Source organism: Ochotona princeps, chromosome 6 (genome assembly GCF_030435755.1).
Source record: "Ochotona princeps isolate mOchPri1 chromosome 6, mOchPri1.hap1, whole genome shotgun sequence".
NCBI classification, from domain to species: Eukaryota; Metazoa; Chordata; class Mammalia; order Lagomorpha; family Ochotonidae; genus Ochotona; species Ochotona princeps.
Genome location: NC_080837.1, coordinates 26,831,680 through 26,853,413, shown reverse-complemented (window position 1 = coordinate 26,853,413; position 21,734 = coordinate 26,831,680). Strand labels below are relative to the sequence as shown.

The window sequence follows — 21,734 nt, the reverse complement described above, 5'->3', positions numbered from 1 at the left end:
GGAGAATTCTAGAACTGATGATCCAAAGTAGCTTCCTGTATTAGAAAAATCTACCGAGGATTTACTTGGCATTTTCCATTTTTTTACTTTAGAAAAGGAATTAATAATTTTGGATTGCTAGTCCTCATTAAAATAGTTCAGAATTCTGAAATTTGAAGTTACAGCTTGTAAATGTTAGAAAATGAGGACTGGACAATGAGAGGATAGGGAAAATGGGGCTATATTCATACAACTGGGTAGGGAAACCTGCCAATTGTAATAAATAAAATGATTTATGATGCCTTCACCCTCTTCATAGAGTTGCTGTAACTGGAACATCTAAGTGCTTTATTCCATTAGTCACAACTGTATTGCAGTTTCATTCTTACATTCTTTCAATACCTTTTATACTTGTGATTTATGCCTATAGAATAACTAGGAAAACCCTGTGTGCTTTACATACAGATTCCAAAAGGAGAGAGAACACAGCTATTCAGAACTTTCTGAAGCCACTTCCATAACGGTGTTAAAGGACAGATGCTTTTCCAGTAAAATCTACTCCTGTAACGACACTCTCCAGGCATGAACGTCTTCTGGATGTACTGCTTTCTTAAGCTATATCATGGTGGAATCTTATCCTTTATAATGTTTTGGAGAAAGCTGAGGGTGGCGCCGGCACAATTTGATTTGGTGTAAAAATACACACCAAATCTGATTTCTGTTACATTAAGGCATTCTCTGACAAAATACACAGGACAAGAAATGAAGTGAATTATGTTTTAGAAATATCTTACAGGCTTGCTTCCCCGAATACCTGACCACTAATTTAAAAAAATGGATCAAAACCCACTTTAATTGAATATTTAATAGATGATTTAATGGCCAAGTTAAGATACATTTTAAATGCTAAATATAAAAATGATTTGTGTTTGCTTACTGGAAATATTTGTAATATAAGCCAACATATATAATAAACTAATATTTAAAGCAAATTTACTATGGAAGAAATGAAATGACTATCTTCAATTTATAAACATACTACATTCATCAAACTACATTTTTTACGTATAGTTGCTTTTATAATATGAATATCATAACAGTGGCCTTCCATTAACAGTAGAAGCAGTTTAACTCATTTTATACATGTATAAAATATTTTGCTTTTAAATAAACCATTGGAATTTTACAAATGGTAATATTTGCATAGGCAAAAGCTCAAACTTAGAAATATATTTTCATAAATAAATGAATTTTACAGCCTTGTAAACCCCATTCTCTTCATCATGATCCATGAAATAATGATTTTCAGAAAAGAGTCTGTGATTGTCCAGGAGTACACAATCTAAAGCCATTTCCTAACAAGTCATATTACCACAGGTAAGCTACGTTAGTCTAACTTGCCATAGTCTTCCTTTCAGGTGTTTAGGAGGGCAGTGGCTTCATTTGGTATCAGTAAAGACGGGGGACAAAAGACATTATAAAACCTTTTTCAGGCATGGCATGATGGCTCAGTTGGCTAATCTCCCTTTTCAAACACCAGAGTCCCACAAAGGCACTGATTCATAGCCCAGATCCTCCATTTCCCACCCAGCCCACAGCTTATGACCCGGGAAAGCCCAAAGTCTTGGGACCCTGCACATACCAGGGAGCCCTGGAAGAAGCTCCTGACTCCTGGCTTCAGATCAGCTAAGCTCTAGCCATTCTTCTCTCTGTAAATCTGTCATTCCAATAAAAATCAATAAATCTTTAAAAAAAAAAACCTTTCAAGAAGTAAAGTTTTACATAAGTAACAGAAAAGGCATGGAAACCACTTGAAAATAACCAACTTAGTTCATTCAGTATTATGAGAATCACACATAGGGCAATAGATATGCTATCGATTCACATAGGTGAGTTACCAATTGTGAATATTGTTACAGGTATTTTGCCATTACCTTCTGAAAAATGATTTCACAGTACAAGGTATGTCTTACAAAACATAAAAGATACTATCCAATCTTAGCAGTTGAAAGAAATATAAATCAGTGACATAAGGGAAGCAGGGGGTGTTAATGACTCTTGAACTAAGCAGATGGCTTAAAAAGATGGATCATGAAATCAGACTTTTGAAATTAAACATTGGATGTGAACATAAACAGACAGACGTGCACATTTCAAAGTTATTTGGCTTGCAAAAATTTTATTCATTGAATCAACTTTTTCTTTTTAAGTGGTAAGAAGTAATAATATGTCCTATTCCTGGAAAATGTCTATAAACCAGGTCTTAAGGTTTCATTGATAATTCTTGCAAGAATTTTAAAAAGGAGGTGATTAATGTCTACATGATTCTGCATAAGGAAAGAAAAAGAAAAAAACTTGGGTGGTGAAATGTAAACTTTTCAGTGAGTGGCAAACCATACAAGCATATTCAGAGGAGAGGAGAAACAAGACCAATTACCACTACTATATAAAGATTTGGGAAAAAATTAAAAACCAATTCAAATAGGATGTGAGATTGATAGTGATCAAACTTAAAGGACAAGAAACAACCTCAAATTGGTACCAAACTCTGAACTCCGATGACACCAAAGACTAAAGAGTGTGAGTCCAAGAGCAGGGAGGCATCCTTTCCCTCCTTCACATGATGGGAACAAAGTTTCTTATGGAACCAACTAACTTGGGTTCATTTGTTGCTTAAATTTTTTTTTCTAAGAAAATAAAATGGAAGATAATTGTTTTTGCAAACAGAACATTACACTTAGAAAAACATACTCTTAAAGAGTTTCTTTGAATCTACTGCTTTAACTGCTGTCTGTGTTGTACTTACAAGTTCTCACTTCTGATAAAATAATTTTGAATGGCAGGTATGGGCAGGCAGGAAGCTCATCTTCATTTCCTGACTGGGTCATATTTGCCTGCCACTGTCTCTCCCCTTCTGTCATTGCCTTTTCCTAAGAGTATGCTCATTCTCACTGGTGTCAGTTGGGTCCTTCCAGAAGTAGATGTTAGTTGGTTGAAAAAAGCTAAAGTAGCACTTGTGAAAGAAAACAGGGCAGAAGTAGAATTGGGGAAGACAACCTCTATATTCACTGCACAGATCTGAAAAAAAATCTCCATTAGCCTTACGGGAAACCCAAGCGGCAGAACTTCCCGTGAAAGGAGGTATGCACAGGCTGAAAATGCAGAAGCCCTGGTGTCACCATGTTGCTCAGTCAATGTTCCAAGAAGGGTATGACATCTGCTCAAATTCTGGATCAGATCTCAAGGACGCTAATATCTCAAAGCTGACAGCATGCTCCTTACAGCTGGGCAAGCAGTCCTTTCCTGAAAAGGGATCTAAGGGGTGCATCTCACCATACCTGCCACACCATTATTCTCTAGAGCAAATGAGTACTCCTATAGGATTTGTCTAACTACCCCTAGGTAATTAGCTCTATGCCTTCCTCCAAAAACAAATGAACGTGAATATCTCATGCCACATTGTTTTTATTTATTTATTTATTTATTTACCTCCTTCTGCCTTTTGCAAGGTAGAAATCACATCGCTCTTCACTCTATATATAAAATCTGGGAAATAGAGCACCTTACACATAATACACAAAGGAGGCAGAACACATGGATGGATGGATGGATGGATGGATGGATGGACTGAGTTACTAATCAGACTGAATAGTTCTTACTCTTTTACAAAGAAATCAAGGGAAATGCACTCCACATATGACAAATTCTCAAAAAACAAATGTATGAGTTCTTTATATACTAATGGTCTGTTGGATTTTAAGGATACACACATCAAAATTTAGAAACTCTAAGCCAAAGTTCTGGAATTATATTACCAATTATAAATACTTAGATGAACCTATTTGTGTATCACTTTCCAACCATTACTCTCTTTCTGTTTTCTACTTTGAGTCAGAGTCAGTTAATTTGCTGTTACTAATCTATTGAATGCGGGAGAAGGAGATGGAAAAGCAGAGAAGATAGATGCACCTGTTCACTGACCCATTCCCCAGATGCCCTCACCAGCCGGGGCCTAGGGAAGTCCATCCAGATCTCCCAGGAGGGTGACAAAGATACAAATACCTGAGCCATTAGAAAGAAGATAGAGGCCAGAGCCAGGGATCAAACCCAGGTACTTGAATATGGGATATGGCCATCTTACCTGGCATCTTAACTGCTGGACCAAATGCCTGCCCCTCCTCTAAAATTTTAAATGCTAAGATTCAGTTTGCCTTGTGTTATAAAATAACTTAAATGGCAAGTTTTGACATTTTCTTTTATTCCAGGGCTTAGTGAGTGGGTAACATCCATCCTTTGTTTAATCATCATGTGCTTCCCTCGAAGTTGTGAGGACAAACAGACATAAGTGGATGAACAGGATTGGAAGTCCTTTTTCTGTTGGGGACAGAACTGCAACTGCATGATTTACTACTCTGTCCTGGAAGAGGTTATGAAGCAAGAGGAGAACACACACACACACACAAAAGCCAAGACGGAGCAGCTGAAAAAGGAACTTTTTGAGTTAGTTGAGGAACTACAATTTTGCTTTCATCTCCCGATATCTCCTGCCTTCAAAAGAAGAAAGAGGTAAGCCTTACAAAGGCATAAGAACATCTATAATCCCCTTCTGAGGTGCTAGTTCTTGGCAGGGCTAGTACTGCCCCCATATGTAAGCCTTGGAAGCTGCGAGGGCAAGAGACATCAGGGGTTCCCAGAAGTTATGAAGACACAGACATCTGACCAAGAGTCTTCACCTTGTCAGATGTCATTTAATGATCAGCGAAGTCCCCTAACAAACAGTGAATAATTACTTTATTTCACATGGTTTCCAATGTTCCAAATACTCAACTGGACATTCACGGAAGAAAAAGAATGTTTGTAACTTTCTAAACCCACAACTTCCTATGCATTTTATTTTAGGATTATAAAAGAAAAATTACAGCATATTTTCTAGGTTTGAGGGGAGTGAAAATCAGTGGATTTTCTAAAAAGTCAAGAGTACCTCATTCTGATGATGAGTTACCTAGAGGCTAGAAGAGCATCCACCAGGATTCCTGTTCTAACACCCTACTATTTTCAGCTACTAAGGATGTCTTTCTATTGCCCCCCATTGGCAGGTCTGCCAAGCTGGAGGCTGCATGTTCTATCACAGATATAAATAAAGGGTCCACCTTCACCATTAACAAGCAAAAGGACAAAAAGGTATCTCTTGTTTAAGCTGATTATCTTCATTTCTGCAGCTTATTCTCAGAGGGTTGAAAAATGAAGTACTCTTCATTGCTTTTTCCTTTCAAATACCTGTCAGCATTCATTTTTCCTGGTGGAGCTCTAAATAGATAAATTACTCTGAATTAAATAGATAATTTTGAAGAAATGCTCTTGATTAGCATTTTAGAAAGGATATATATATTTACAGTTACCATTCCTATTCTCTTCCCGGCCACAGTCTATTAATGCATCATTCAGCATTTCTTCATTCTTCCTAGAGTTCTTTGTTAAGTGTCTGTTACAGTCATTTACTGCTCATTTACCCACTCTACCAACACGAATTTAATTAGCACTCATTATGGCAATGTGCATTCCCAGCTGAAAATGTGAGATTAATTCAGTCAAATTTTTGCCCACAAGTAGTTCAACGAAGTGGAAAGAAATGTAAACAAACAACTAGAGTGTCAGGCAATAAACACTATTTTAAAAGGATGTACAAGGAGTGTAGAGAGTGATTAAACTGGAAAATCTTAATAACTAATCTGGTACCTTTACACACATAGTAAATGTTTAATAAGAAGTTTAAAAAAATTTTGCTCCACTGCTAAAATTTGGTTAGATAAAGTGAGGACCTAAATAGAAAGGTAAGGTTCCAGTCAGCAAGGTGATTTCAATTCTGATGGAAATGGGATGTTCTAACAGCACAAGGTGTTATCTTCAGGGAATAAAAAGTCCACTCCTGCTTTCTCAAAGTATTCTGTGCCTGATGGTTAAGAAAATTGTTTTCAGAACTGGGAACTCCTGTCCGCATTGGCAGTTGGAAGGGTCTTCCCTGGGGGAACTGATTTCACATGGAGCCCCAGGCTCAGCAGCAAAGATGGTATCATTAGGGAGGATGATGCTGAACCAGTCAGACAGGTTGTGTTAGTTATGGGGGGCAGGGCGGAGGGTTCCTGGTTGCAAGACCTCAGAGATGAGCCCCAAGTTTAACACAGAGAAGGGTGAGTCTGAACACAGGATGTGAGTCCAAATATGAAGCCAAGAATGAGGGAGGTGACAGCTCCTTAAACACTTTCATGGAGAAATCGTTGCTGAGTGGAGAACAAGGGGAGTGCCAGGCAAGATTTCAGGATCTCCAAAATTATCGAATTTAAAGCATCACGATAAAACGAGTAGGGAAGAACGAAATAATTGGCCATGAAAGAGAAGCATGTGAAAAAGTACAAGCTAGATTCATTAACGAGTCTATTGTTTTGTGTGTGAGAGCCTGCCACGGATGTGCCACACAATGTGAAGGACTCTCCAAAAACCCAAATTTCTGTGTGTATTCAAAACTATGTCTGGCTGCTAAACAGCAATCAGTTAACTACACTGATCTTCTCCCACTTGATCGGAGTCGGCTGTATCTTCAGTGCAAACGATCGTGGGATCCATTCACCCACCCAGTCAATAAACACATATTACCAGCTATGAGGTGAAGGATCATCTTAAGTGATGGGAGGAAAAAAAGATAAATAGACCGGAACCCCGTCCTTGAGAGGTCAGTGTTGGGAGCCCAGTCTTAGCTAGGGAAACAATAGTACAAACCACATTGATTTCAGCGGCAGAATCTAGATCACTTTTTTTTGGTCAATAAATTTAAATAGGCATACAGATAATAATCAATCAAGGGGGTGCTTGCGCAACTGTTAGTAAGGAAACATTAAACACAACCCCTGGGTGTTACCCTCTATGTGCAGTGGAGCCAACTTGGAATTCTGGCTGTTCAAGAGGAAAAAATGATGGTGTCATACTTTATTCCTCATATGCCAGGATGAAATCATCAATTTCAATCCCTGTAAAACTGAAACTACTTTTGGAAAAACAGCAGTGAACTCAGTCTTTGTAAGGCAATGCAATCTTTAAGGCGATATAGAAATGGTAGGAACAGAGAAATTCAGAATTTATATGGGCGAGAGATTGGATGAAATTCACTTTATTAGAAGTTAAAACATAAAACAGGACATACATTAAACCTCAATAATTATGGTGCTGTTTGAAAACCAGGTAATACATTCTAGGCACTAAATAATTTATTTGCTTATCATCTATAAATTCATCCTAATTTAATTTAGGAACACCTTTATATTTTAGTAAGATTATCTACTGGATAATTCAACGTATAAAAATAAAGCCTTACATTACTTCCTGTCTTCTTCCCAAACCTCCAACCTCCCTTTGAACTAATATGTATTTTCTGAATTTTATATTTCTGGCATTTATCAGTTGATATTTCCAGCTTACAACAGTAAATATTATTGCTTACTACTAAAATTTATAGAAATTTATATTCCAAATAAAAAAAGTATTTAGTGTCAAGTTTGATTCTACTGATATAACTTAGACTATTAAATACAAAGCTTTGTAGAAAACCTTTATATCTGCTGTCAAATAGCTGAGGTTTTGTTAGCCTGCAATCTTAACCTAGGTAATACATATAAAAGGGACATGGTAAATATTTGCTAAAAAAGGATAGTGAAGGAGAATTGTGCATTATTGGGAGACTACCACACAGTTGTGAAAAATCTCAGCTTCTGAAAGCAGACGATCTGGCTCTGTTGCTTATCGGCAGTAATACCTTCAGCAAGTCACTCAACATTTTTGCATCTGTTTTATCAATAAAATGAGTATCATAATACAACATATTCCTAAAAGATGGTTGTTTGGATAAAATAATTTAAGGTATATGAAACACTGAGTACATACTGAGCAATATCAATCCTGGGTTTTTATCAGAACCATCGTGCTTCTCATAATATGTTATTCTGGAAGACTAAGAGTTGGGAAACGGATTGTTCAGCTTATATCACTACAGTGATATGTCTGACACAGGAAAACTATGAAGGAAGGATTAGTTCACAGTAGTTCTTGCGTTGTTTCTATTCTGGACAGGACCCTTTCATTTGGCTTCACATTATGGTTTACAAAATAATTAGGGTCTCACAAAAAGGCCCATGTGTGAGGATCTTGACCCCCAGAATTTAACGTGCATGGATTAAGTATATAACTCAGTTGAATTATTCTGTCTGAAGCCAGGTCCCTGGAAAATGATTACATTGGATTAGGTATCCAGGGTGGAGCTTCCAGGATTGAATCACTGTGCTGATGTAAGGAGAGACACATGGATGTGAGCGAAGAGCATGTTTCTCGTCTCCCTGTGTTTCTGTGTTTCCTGGATTAAGGTAATAGTTTCGTTGCACCAGCTCCACCATTGCCAACCTCCAATAGATTCTAGACTAATGGGGAAACCCGAACATGGACTAACCGTACTAACTATAAGGCAAGATAAATCTTGTTCCTTCTCTAACATCAACAACAAAGAAAAGATTTATTTTTTTAATTAGAAAGTTAGATATACAGAGAGGAGGAAAGACAGAAAGAGCTTTCTTCTGATGATTCACAATCCAAGCGGCCTCAACAGCTAGAGCTGAGCCGATCCAAAGCCAGGAGCCAGGAGCCTCTTCTGGGTCTCCCACATGGGTGCAGGGTCCCAAGGCTTTGGGTTGTCTTCTACTGCTTTCTCAGGCCACAAGCAGGGAACTGGATGGGAAGTGGGGCCACTGGGATAAGAACTGGTGGCCATATGGGATCCTGGTGCATACAAGGTGAGGATTTTAGCCACTAGGCTACCAGCTACCGGGCCCTAATCTTGTTCTTAAATTGCCCTGGCCAGGTATCTTAAAGCAAAATAACCAAACAAACCAAAAAATCTGACTGTGGCACATCATGGTAGACTGTAAAGGTGGGAATGTGTGTGAGAGCAAGAGAACATATCAACCAGGAAGCAGAATGAGAAAGGAAGTGACTTGCAATATTTTTCACAACCACTCCAGTCAACTCAAGGGGTTACACCTAAACTACACTCTGGGGATACAACCTATGGGCCTCCTGCCAAAGCCCCACCTGCAAAGTTTCTATCTCCCAATAGCGCCATCTTGTGGACCAGGCCTTCCATCACAATTAACTTTTGAGGGACACTCCAACAACACTATAATCATAGCAGGAAAGGAAGGCCTGCATAACATGATATTCAAAGAGGATGCATATATCCTGAAGAGAACAGTACAAAGGCATAAGGATTTCTGTGTAATTTCTAGGTTCTTCAGTTTTGTGGTTTTTGTTTGTTTTAAAGATTTAGTTATTTTCATTGGAAAGACAACCACAGATAGGAGAGACAGAGATAAAGACCTTCCAACCACTGGCTCACCCTCCAAGTGGTCACAATGGCCAGAGCTGAGCTGATCTGTAGTCAGGAGCCAGAAGCCTCCTTCAAACCTCCCATGCAGGTGCAGGTTCCCAAGGCTTTGGGCCATCCTCTGCTGCCCTTTCAAGCCACAAACAAGGAGCTGGAAGGGAAGTAGAGCAGCCAGCACACAAACTGGCGCCCGTATGGGATTCTGGAGCTTGAAAAGGGAGGATCAGCCAATGCAGTCACTGCATGAGGTCCAACTGTGTGTTTTTTACACAAACTTGTGGAGGAACAAAAAACAAAGGTGACTTCATGGGTCTTGGTTAATGGTTACATTTTTCTCTTTCCAATTTTTGATTGACAGAATCTTTCTCACCTTTCAGGTCTCAGTTTAGCAAACCTTTCTTCTAAGACAGCCTTTTGGTCCCTAAGTACTGTGTTATTGGGTGAGTCCGCTGACACCTCCCACAGCCTCTGTTGTGACATCTTGTATATGATTATAATTAACTTGAGTCCAGTTTTGTAGTTTCCTTTGGGGAGTTTCAATTTGCTCTCTTTGGTACTCCAAATTCAATTCTTGGGTCAGTTCCAAGAGGCACAAAGGAAATGACATAGAGGATGATACATTAATCCAAAAAATTCAAAACTGGAGATGAGACGCTGAAAAGTAGTGAACACTAAGTCACCAACTTGCATGGTGAAAATCTGAAATCTGTTCAATAGAACTTCCCACATGAATCCACCCAAAGACTGGGGTCAGGGCCCTTTCCTGCTGAAAACAACCAAGAGCTCGAAGTGTATACCACGATTATTTGCATGCTTGTTTACATATAAATAACATACGTGTTTATTAGTAGTGACATGATTTGCATCATAAAATATATACAAAAATAAAAATTCCAAAAGGAGGAAATTAACAACACCAACTCCCGACCACTCCACCACCGCGGCCACACACACACACACACACACACACACAGGGCTCCTTGTGTGGTTTGGATGTGTGACTACGATTTTTGTCTTGTTTGGATAAGTTTTCACATCAGTATTATCTTAAATTCATAATTTCTCAGCTGGACACTTGTCTGTTTCTTGCACATTTTGACGGGAATTAGCTTAGTTACAATTAGAAAGAAGTAAAATCCTTGATCACCTAAACATACTTGAAACTGAATTCACTGGGAGCAGTCTTGTGGAGAGGATGTCCCGCACCTGTTTCAGCCTATCTGGGTTGCCACACGTGATGCTGCACTCACTATCCACCATAGAAATCAACAAAGAATAGGTCCCTAGGCCATGGCTTTTAAAAACCAGCTAACACACTCCCAACTAAAATAGGTGCCTGACATCTGCTCAAATGATCTCTCTTTTCTCCTAGAAAACCCCAAACCTCTCCAGGAAATCCTATGCCTTCTAGATGTGTACATCCTGACTTGTCTGCTCCTTGCTCACTTACATTATAGAACCTTACTAAAGGATGGATGTGGCCATCAATAAGTCTATCTCTTGGGCCTGGAGAGCTCTCAATGGGTGAAAAAACAATGCATTTGCAGTACACAGACAGCCACGGAAGAATTTCCCTGGAATTCAGCCTTATTTCAAAACCCTTCCGTAACTAGAAGGATTGCCTTCTGAGCATCTGCAGCATGTCCAAAGCCTGTCTGAAACCTGTACTTCTACACCAGGCTGTACTTGCGAATTGAGCAGCATCTTCAAAACTTTCTGTCGAATGAGTGCTCATTTCCTTGATTTACAACAAATGCATGGTTTTATTTAAACAAGAAGCACATTTTCTTTATTTAATTTTCTGCATAAGTCTTTGAAAATGATGCATGTAATAAAGATTATTTGCAGTACCCGCAGTTGATGCATCATATTCACAACCACACTGTTTAACATGAGATTTAAATTCAGCCAATAATTCCAAGGTGACAGTTTTATCTACAAAGCTCCATTTCTATTTCAACCAATTTATTTAATGGGATAATTTAGAGCTTTCATTTAAACTGATCCAAACAGCACTGAGAAAAAGAAAATGGAACTTCCAAATGCATTTTTAATAATAGAAAATATTGCTGTGTTTAAAGCAATGGATCTGAGACTCCAATGTGAGTGTTAATTGTACAATGTCTTATTAGAGTGATGCCAGGAAGATAGCCACGGGATCATTATGAAACTACAAACTAAGTTACATTCTGCCACCCTCACATAAAACATTTAGGCATATTAAGACCTCAAGGAAAATTCATGCCATGAAGTACACCAAGAGAAAACCTTGAAAAATAAATAAGACACAAAAGCACGTAGTACAGTCATTAGACTTCATCTCTGGCTCCATCTATTCCCATTGCTTTCCTTCTCATATAAATAGTCCCAGAAGTGAGGTGATCTTCCTTATTATAAAGTCTGAGAAGGCAATGATTGAACATTCTGCATTTTCTTTGGTAATAGAAACTATGATTTATGGGAGAGGAATAAAAAATCAGAGAAAACCACTCAATAAATGATTCAATTTATAGATCAAGCTGAGTTAGGGCAAATTTTCTTTATGTTGCCAGTATGCAGAATATAGTTTACTGGATAAGAGTATGGTCTTGCAGAGAATACCTGGGATTGCTTCTGAGTTTCAGTTAATTTTGTGTCTGTATACAAGATAGAAAACCTCTCTTATGTCACAGTTTACTGATTTAAGTAAGAAGTGGAATAAACAAAGGAAGTGAGTGACATTCAAGACAACTTGTATGGGGACAGTCAGATTTTTAAAACATTTTAATGCTACTTATTTTAATATATATGAAAAGATACGCCTATTATATTCTAATTAAAAGATGTTTTCTCAGTACAAATCTAGGTGGCACCATGGCAACTGCTCTTTACAGAGTTTTTGTAATTTGGTAAACTTCACTTCTACACACATGGACATTTTAAAAACTAAAGTTGTTTACACAAAGGACTTGAATTCTGGAAGAGGAGTGACAGGATTACTGTGGCTTTGGTGAGAATTAAAGGAAAAATGTAGGAATAACCATCAATAAGAATTTGGCACAGTACTAGAATGTAGAAACAATTCTGTCACTGAGGCAGGTGTGTGGCTCAGCAGTTAGGATCCCTGCTCTCCTTTGGATTCCAGCTTTCTGGTTATGCACACCCTGTGCGCTGGGAGGAAGGGTGAGGGCAGCAGATGGTGATCCTGCCATTGATGCAAGATCTCTCCTCTTGTTCCCCATCCCACTTTGTGTCTTTCAAATTTTTTTTTAATTGAACTCAGTTGTTGTTTTTGTCAGTTTTTTCCTGTGAGCTAATATTATCCTATTCCCATAAGGCTAATAAACCAAATATAATTCACCATAGCAAAAAGGAAGTTTAAGATTATCCATGGATAACCCAAGCATTATATTTCATTTTCAAATTATTTACAGGTAAGATGAATCACCAAGAAATGAGTAAAATTTAAAAAAAAATATGTTGTGGCGTAGGCAGTTAGTTCAGGGTCATGAGCTTGGAAGCCACTCCCACTGCTCCCCCTCCCCCATGTGGTCCCTTCTGCCCACCTGTGACACCTGCCTATCATCACCTGGAACTTGAGCTGGAGTGGTATTGGATGGCTGCACAACTATTCCCCTTGCAAGTCCCCATAAAGGCCCATGATAGGGAAGGGCTCACTCTCTTGGTCTGATGCTTCTATATTTCTAGCACTCCGACTCTTGGCCTCCCCAGTACCTGCTTGCTCTCTGGCTTCCCGAGGACAGACTCTGAGGACAGGTAGCCCTTGAATATGGCCCCTGTACGTCTGTATTCCTCACCCTCTGTTCACTGCTTGGGCGAGTCAGTGAAGATGGCAATGCTAAGATGCTTTATATTTCTAATTTGTGTACTTTCAAGAGTTCCAGGAGAGGTGAGGCTTAGCAGTAATGGAATATGGACAGAGAAGCCAGGAAAAGCTGAATATTTGCAGCTTTGTAAGTGGGTTCAGGTTGTTCACTGCACGTCTCTAAGGATAACTTATGTAGCTGGCGAAGATGGAACATAGGTCTTCAGTTTAATGGACAGACTTCATGGTAATGACCTCTTGGGGTTTCGATTCAGACTGGATCGCCACATGGACTTGTCATTTGCTAATTTCCAGTGTGTCCTATTATCACCAAGCTTGGTTAATAAAGAATCCTTAATACACCCTAGACTTGTCTGGTGTGAGCTCACTCCCGCCCCGCAACAAAATTTCCAAAAAACAGTGATGGGATGGAAAGTTCACAAAAGAGAAATAGCGAAGATCTGACAAAACTAATTAATACAAGCCATTTACCCTAAGCCTAGTGTATGAAAACATATAGTGCAATGACACTTAGGGAAAGGCCAGTTGGCCTTTTAAATTAAAAAATATATATACATTATATCTAGTAAATACCTATATTTCTCCTTAACCAGAACATCTGAAATAAAAAGGTTTTTGTTTATTTTTTCATCTCATCAAGTAATGTGGTACAAGTCTAAAAAAATCTTTTACTTACTTTTACTAAGTTCTTTTAAATAGTTTTAAAATGGCACATTTATCAAGGTGGAAAGGACAATGTTAATATCTAATAATACTGTTTGGATATTTCCTTCCTCAATGCATGTTACGAATGTCTAACTTAAATGTAATTAAAGTTAATATTTACCAGGAGGTGGAATTTCTTTAGAAAACATGTACTCATTTTTGCACTTTTAAAGAAAATATTCTAAATTTCACTAACCAATATATAAACCTTGAATATTTTGATGTTTGAATTATCATAACCAATTAATAATAAATTATAATCAACTATAATTAGCAACAAACTTAAAATTCCAGTGTTGTTACTCATAGTAACTAAGGTCTATAGTAAAACCAGCTCTTAAGGCAGAGAGTGAACGGGGTACAGAACTTGGCTCAATCCAGGAAACCTTCAGAGATGGGTAGGCCACCTGACAACATAACTGATCTTACATTTTACTTTGGTTGACCTGCAGGAATCTTACCCAGGAAGGAAGCCTTTGGCAATGAATCAAGTAGACTGTTGAGACCAAGGCTGAGACTCAGAAACGCCACACACAGAGAGTTTAACATGTGAAAAATGACACTGTCTTTGGAATGTCAGAAAAAAGCCTATCAGTGACATTAGGGGTGGCTTTCTCCCTGAGCCTAGCATTCAAATAGATTCACTGCAAGTTAAATGAAATGGAATTTTCCTTCCTTGAAAGTTGCAATACAATGGTAATTATGAGATTGGCTCAAAAGGTTGCTCCTTCACAAAGATAAACTTACCAGAGAATAAGAAGGTAATATCTGGAAAACAAACAAACCTATAGTTCGAAACAGCCTTCTAGTTTTAACAAATTATTTATTGAAGTCAGGAGCAGTGGAAGCATTTACTGTAGAGTTAAGAAGTTCTACCTATTTTGCTCTCTCATTTTCACTGAATATGTATTTTTTTTTGTCTTTTACTATACAACACTTTCCTATCAGTAATCTTATTTAAAATAAAAATAATGATAATACAGTCCCATAACGGCATTTGCCTTAAGAATAAACACTGTAAATATGTATAGAAATATTTATATGAGCCCAAATAAATGAAGTTTCTTTTTTGAGAGCTAAAGAAGCACATGAAAAATTGAGAACCTAGAACAGGTAAATTTTAACAAGCTTTCCCTACGAAAACACGTTTAGTTATAATATCAATTTAATAGGCAAAAGGTTTAATACAAAGATGAAAATTAAATTAGTACTTACTTTTTTTTTCCCCAGGGGAGAGCGTGAACTCAGTACTTACTTTTAAAACTGCTTTTCATGCTCATAAGCTAATGAAGAATCAGGCTGAAGAATCAGGTAACATTTTACAGTGTAAGTTTTGACTTACCTTGTAGCAATAAACCTTAAAGATTACTCATACTCGTTACAATAACAACATTATAAAATCAATGGTTCTACTATGATACAAGATTAATTTGTTGTATGATATAGCCTGATTATTACACTTGATCTTAGTCAAAAGGCCAAGAAGCGATGATTATAGCTTGAGTATCAAGCTACAGAATGAGAAAAAATTTAGGGTTCACAAGTTTTAGGCTATCCTTACACTATATATCCCCATGAAGCTATTATTTAATTGTCTACATTTATAATCACTTAACTTCAAAGTATTACTAGAAATAACAAACTTTTTCTAGAAAAAAAATATGACTGTAATGGAATCTACAAGATCTTCAACAACTTGACAGCCAGAAAAGAACTGATAGCAAGCTAGATCAAAAGTAGGCACCTGAGTTGAGATTTACAGTTGTTACATATTGTGATCTAAATATCATAGAAGTGTACTCTATATAGCAGAGAAGTTCGAATAAATGAGAAATCCAGGAAATGTTGTACTCACTGTGCAGAGGCACACTGGTTCTAACACACTGCAACTCCAACTCCTCAGCCCATTCCTTCTTTGGGACAATCTGCTGTAGCTCACAGTTCCCCTTCTCCATCAGGGACACTGGCTGGCTGTTGACTGGCACATTTCTTAAAAGCTTCATGTGCTGCTGAACTTCTGCCAGAAGTACGGCCTGTATTGCCTCGGTTACCTGTAAACGTTCATTACGAATTATTTTTATTATGGTTTCAAAGACTTGGCCAATCTTGTGAAAGATCCAAAGTTTGGAGTATTTACTTAGAAAAAAAAAAAAAAAGAAGTTTCCCATAAAGGACAATGTTCAGTTGTGTTAGAATTAGCATCCAAAGCAATTAAATGTGCATCATGAGGATGAGAATCCAGACTTTCATGTTGTTCTTTTGTAAACACAAGAGATTCTGAATGAATGCTTGAGAGACATATACAAGCATTTCTAATTATGACATTTTCATTGTTTCCTGAAGTTAAAACTAATTTTTTGTATTAATTACATTGCATTATGTGACAGTTTCATAGGCTCTGGGATTCCCCCAAGAAGTTAAAACTAATTCTAACTTCAGGAAAACTTAATTTTTATCATATTGCTATTGAAGATAAAAGTAATCCCTCAAAGTCTGCCTAGCTTTAATATTACTTGGCTAAGAATATTGGGTTTAAGTGTTGCTTAACACAGAAAGTCACAGAATTTTAATGGTAACTATCACTACACTCTGTGTACGCTTATGGTAGGTTAAAATATTTTATAAAGAATTCCTTCTAACTTTTGTGCAGTGCCAGTTAAGCACCTGTGGTTGGTCTGAGGGCCGGGGTATGTTGGTCATGGAGCATCTAAGAAATATCTTTATTTTGAAAATGAAAAACCTTGGTGGTAACATCCCTGGGTTACACAGGCTTATTGGGCAGGCCTTTTGACTTATACTTCTATGTCCTTTCTGTAGTGCATGTCCACTCAGGATTCTCTGCCTTCACCCGCCAGTGTGGAAACTAGTGACAGTTCACCTAGAATCCTTACTACTAAGAAACAAGCAGGGGTCACTGCCATGGCTAAGCCTCTGTCTACATTACTGGCATCCAACACAAGTGCGAGTTCATGTACCAAATGCTCCATATCTGATCCAGTTTCCTGCTTATGTCCTGGGAAAGCAGAGGAGGATGGCTTAAGCACTTGGGCCCTTGCAACTAACTACATGGGAGACCTAGAAATAGCACCTGGTTCCTGGCTTCTGATTGGTTCAGTTCTGTACCACGTACATGCAATAGTATGTACTGTCATACAAGTACATTACACTTCTTCATAACTATCATGTGATGAGCATTCAGCACTGCATTGTTACATGAGTCTAACATATAGATCAGGAATCTAACATATAACTTCACATACCACAATGCTGTGAATCACGCCTATTGACATTTACCATATAGTAAGATACATGATAATGTACTACTACCATGTACGGTACTTCAGTGGCATGCCACTGCATCTCATAGTGTCGGTAAACATGCAGATTTATGTATATAACCTGATGGGATATATTGTATTAATTGTTCATGATGAATAACTTTATGTCCCTGGATTTATTTCATTTTAACTTTGTCACACATATTATTTCACAGCATTGATTGTAAGATGTGTTAGGAAGAACTACAGGTTAGAAAGAGAAGGCTTGAATTTCTGATCCACCTAGGTATTTATAGCAAGGGTTACTTTGAGAATTCATGAACTTCCTTGAAATGTCACACCCTCGATTATTAAACAAAGCCTTAGACAATGAAAGAGATTAGGATGAGAGCTTCTAATAACAGAATACTGTGTAGAACTTTCCCTACACATATCTAAACCTGAAGGAGGATGTTGAAGACCCAAGTGCTATGTGGATCCAGTGTATCCCTCAGAATGGGTGGTTTGACCACATACCCCCATTGATTTTACAGCTTCTCTTTCACTCTGGAGTGATCATTATGTCTTAGAGTACTTACAACTGTGATATAAAATATCATCTATCCCACTAGGTGAAATACCCTATAATAACTTGCAATGATATTCCTTCTTAAATAAATACAAGGACCTATGCAATCTAATGTAATATTTTGGATTATTACATTTGCATGTCATGACTTCAGTTTTTAACTCTTAATTGTTAAACACTGAGCAGCATAGTTTTTACTACAAATTTGCATTATAAAATAAATATGAGCATGATCCAAAAAGAAAAGCAAACAGGAGTAAGAGTGGAATAAAATATGTGAATCATGAGTAGAATAATTAGAGCCACAAAAATACAAAATGATTAGTAAATGGTACACATCCAAGTGGAAACAAAATTCGCCCTTTTGGCTCAGCATTGCTCCCATTCAGAGAAGTGGAACATTTTATAAGCAGGTTATTGCTGTGTCTGGTATACAGTGAGCATTAAATAAATGCTAATAGAATTAAAACTGGATTCCCCATACTTACACAACAGGGATTGTGAAAAATACAATTTACTGATATTTTATAAACAACATTTGAAATGTCCAGGATATAAATGTAAGTATAGTTAATCAATTTTGTACAGAGTAAGGATAGCCTTTTCTCCACCAAAGCATAAAAGTTTAAAGGGTTTCATTGCACAGCGGCAGGTAATACTGATCTTTGTGATGCTAGAATCACATATGGATGCTGCTGGTTCCTGCCCAGGTATTTTGCTTCTGATCCAGCTCCCTCCATATGACCAAGGAACCCTACATGGGAGACCAAGATGAGGATTTGGGGTTCCCTGCTTTGGCATGGCCCAGCATTGACCAGTTCAGTCATCTTGGGAGTGAACCAGGGTATAGAAATGGAAAAATATCTTTCTCCATCTCTGTCTCCTTCTTGTGATTTTAACAATGATCTAGCACTGAGCGCCATGGCAATGGAACTGTCTTCACAATGTACATAAATATATTTCCCTTATAAGGTAGCTATGCAAAGTGTTATATTATGCCTTGAGGAATTGTTCTGAGATTAAAGCAAGGCTTACAAATCCACTGACTGGAAAAAGGCAGTCAAAATTGGAACCATAAATATATTACTAGAAATATTTCCTGTGTCTTGTGTAAGCAACAATTTTTTTAAAGATATTCCTCAAACATCTACTTGGCACAGAGCATAATAACAGCTCAAAGAAACACTGCATCCTGCTTATTTTGCCAATGTCCAGGAAAATTGTAATAAAACCATTTTCCCAACACTGATTCATGCTGCCTTTCCATATCTTTGCAGTGTTTTCTGGAAAAGCAACACCTCTAGCTGGAGGCTACATGTCATTGTATCCATTGGCACCAAGTTATAAAATCCAAAGAACTTAAGAACCCGGCCAGAAAAAAGCAAAGCTGCAACACCCAAACCTTCTTGCACCTTTTCCAGAATTTATTAATATGATGAATGCTTCATATGTGAGAAGCAAAAGAGAAAGGCTCTATATGAATTCATTGCTTTGCAAAAAATATTTGAAAAATAGTAAAAATAAAATCCATTATCTTGTCCTTTAAAGTAAGTATTTAGTTTTTTAAGTCAAATTTTAATGTGTTTTACTAATGTTCCATTAGCTAACACAATCTAAATCACTGCTTAAAGGAAAAGCTTTCTAAGAATTTTAGGATTGGTTATGCAGACATTTAAACATACACTTCCAACAGACTATATTAGTTTTGAAGGGCCCTGGAAATCCCATCCCAGTTCACATGTGAGGAAAATAAAAAAGCCAACATGGTAAATCTACCTTCCAGAGTCACACATCAGACTAGTAGCAGAAATGAGAGGAGGAGTTTCAAGCTTGGGCTTCTGGCAGAATAGCACATATTCTAGTTATATTTGTCCTATTTACAGTTTTTCACACAAGGAGACAGAATCAAGAGACTTAAATGCCTAAACCATATTAGATTTCAGGGTGGAAAAATGAGTTTCAATCTTGCATAAGATACCCAAACGTAGGAGCTTTAATGTCATGGCACATTTTAAAATCAAATAGCAGATGACTGTGTCAAACGGAGACCTTAAGCTGAAACTGGGCATGAATTTCCCTGCTTCCTGCTCTGTGTATCCTCGCTTAAGTTATTTTCCAGGTTTCCCACATCCCCGTCTTGGCATCAGGTCTGTTAAAAGAAAGGCACTGGGAGGCTGCTTTGAGAGGACAAGTGTAACTATTTTTCATTCTGTTCAGGATAAAGCCTATCAGTAAGTCACAGCAGGATAGAACACTCCCATAACTTCAAGAACATGAGCAACATCATACCTGTACTGACTGATCTCTCCAACAGGAAATCAGCTTCATGAGTGACAGGTCAACCTCGGGCATATGGGATTCATTCTTTCCTAGAAATAGACAGAACACGTTGGCATTTTGAGAGTATTAAAAATTATAATTCAATGATACCTCACCTAGGCTGCATATTAAAATCATCCAGGAAGTGTGGCTTTGCAAATACGATGCCTAGGTTCTATCTTCCAGAATGTCAGGTGCAGCAGACCCCAGAGCAGGAGTGGAGCAGGCATTAGTGCTTCTTACAAAGTACTGATTTTCATGGTTAGGAAGCATTCATATGCACACATGTCTATGTATTTTTATCAGTTATATTACACAAGCTCATGCTAAATCCAATTCAATTTTACAACTTAAACCAATTCTTGCACTTTTCGCCAGATAACTGAATTTTGCAACTCTGTGTCAGTACAAATAGTTCTTGAAATTTTATCATGCCATGGATCAGTATCACATAAACAATCAAATCGAGGACTTCCTTTGATTTCTCTTTGCCTAGTTCTTCCATGCTGATCAATAGGTAAGGCACTAATGTGTCAATTTGACTCATTTTGTTATGTATTGTTTCTTTTAAGTTTGCCCCCTGGAATGTCCTTTCTATCTATCTGCCTTAATGTTTAGAGTGGAATTTTCAGAGTGAGCTAGAGCTTGGTCTATTTAAATTGATCCATACAGTGTCCAATAGCCCTTTACACAAAAAAGCACTTAATAAGTACCTTTTCATTAATTGAAAATGTACATATAATCATCTGAATGTAAAAATCAATGAATTAAACCTTCCTGATGGCTAAAGTATATTATCTAGGTGTCAGACCCTGGGTTTAAGCTAGGGAGGAATGCTAAGGGTTTGCACTGATCGGAGAATTGCTGCCCTAATCGACTATTTAAATGAATATATTAATACGTGCTTGACATCCTGGTATCAACTACTTAAATATTTGCTCAATGCGCCTTTTCACTGAAGTGCCATTCTACATACTAAGATACTATTTTTTAAATATATTAGTAGCCAAGGAAAAGAAACAGAAGGCTTTAGGAATATAACGCAGTTTGAAAACAAAAAATATATACATACAATTATTTTGTAAATATTTATTTTCATTTTATTAAGATGGCAGGGAAAAAAGAGAAAGAAACAAAGATGAGAGAAAACATCTGTCTTTTGGTTTGCTCCCCAAATGTCTGCAGGAGCCAGGCCAGAGTCAGTCTGGAACCGTGGGCCTAGGACTCAAGCCAGGCTACTGAACTGGGTGGCAGGGATGCAAGTCATTGAACCATCATCTGCTGCCTCACAGGATACACATCAGCAGACAGCTCCACTGGAAGTAGAGGAACTCCCACTGAAATCAGGCATTCCAGCACGGGATACGGGCTTCTCAAGGGCTCTCTTAACCATCATACCAAAAGCTCACTGCTTCCAAAAATCTGTGGTACATCAACTCTATGGAAGATTACTCAGCCATTAAAAAGAATAAAAGTATACCATTTGTAACAAAACAGTTCCCGCTACAGACCATTATGCTCAGTGAAACAAGCCAATCCCCAAAGGACAAATATCATATGCTCTCTCTGATATAAGGAAATTTTCATGCAAAACGCAAGAATAATACATATGTAGGTAAGCATACCTGTACGTGTAAT

At 37.7% G+C, this 21,734-nt stretch overlaps 1 protein-coding gene across 3 annotated transcripts in view; it reads right to left on the bottom strand.

The window, feature by feature from the left end:
• Positions 1 to 21,734, bottom strand: part of WDR72 (WD repeat domain 72) — a 225,371-nt gene that overhangs the window by 67,222 nt on the left and 136,415 nt on the right. For all 3 annotated transcript variants that reach the window (XM_058665341.1, XM_058665339.1, XM_058665340.1), the window contains 2 exons: positions 20,067 to 20,146; positions 15,787 to 15,982 (listed from right to left, as the gene is read on the bottom strand). In XM_058665341.1, the coding sequence (XP_058521324.1) occupies positions 15,787 to 15,982; positions 20,067 to 20,146 (276 nt within the window). The remainder of the gene's footprint in view (positions 1 to 15,786; positions 15,983 to 20,066; positions 20,147 to 21,734) is intronic.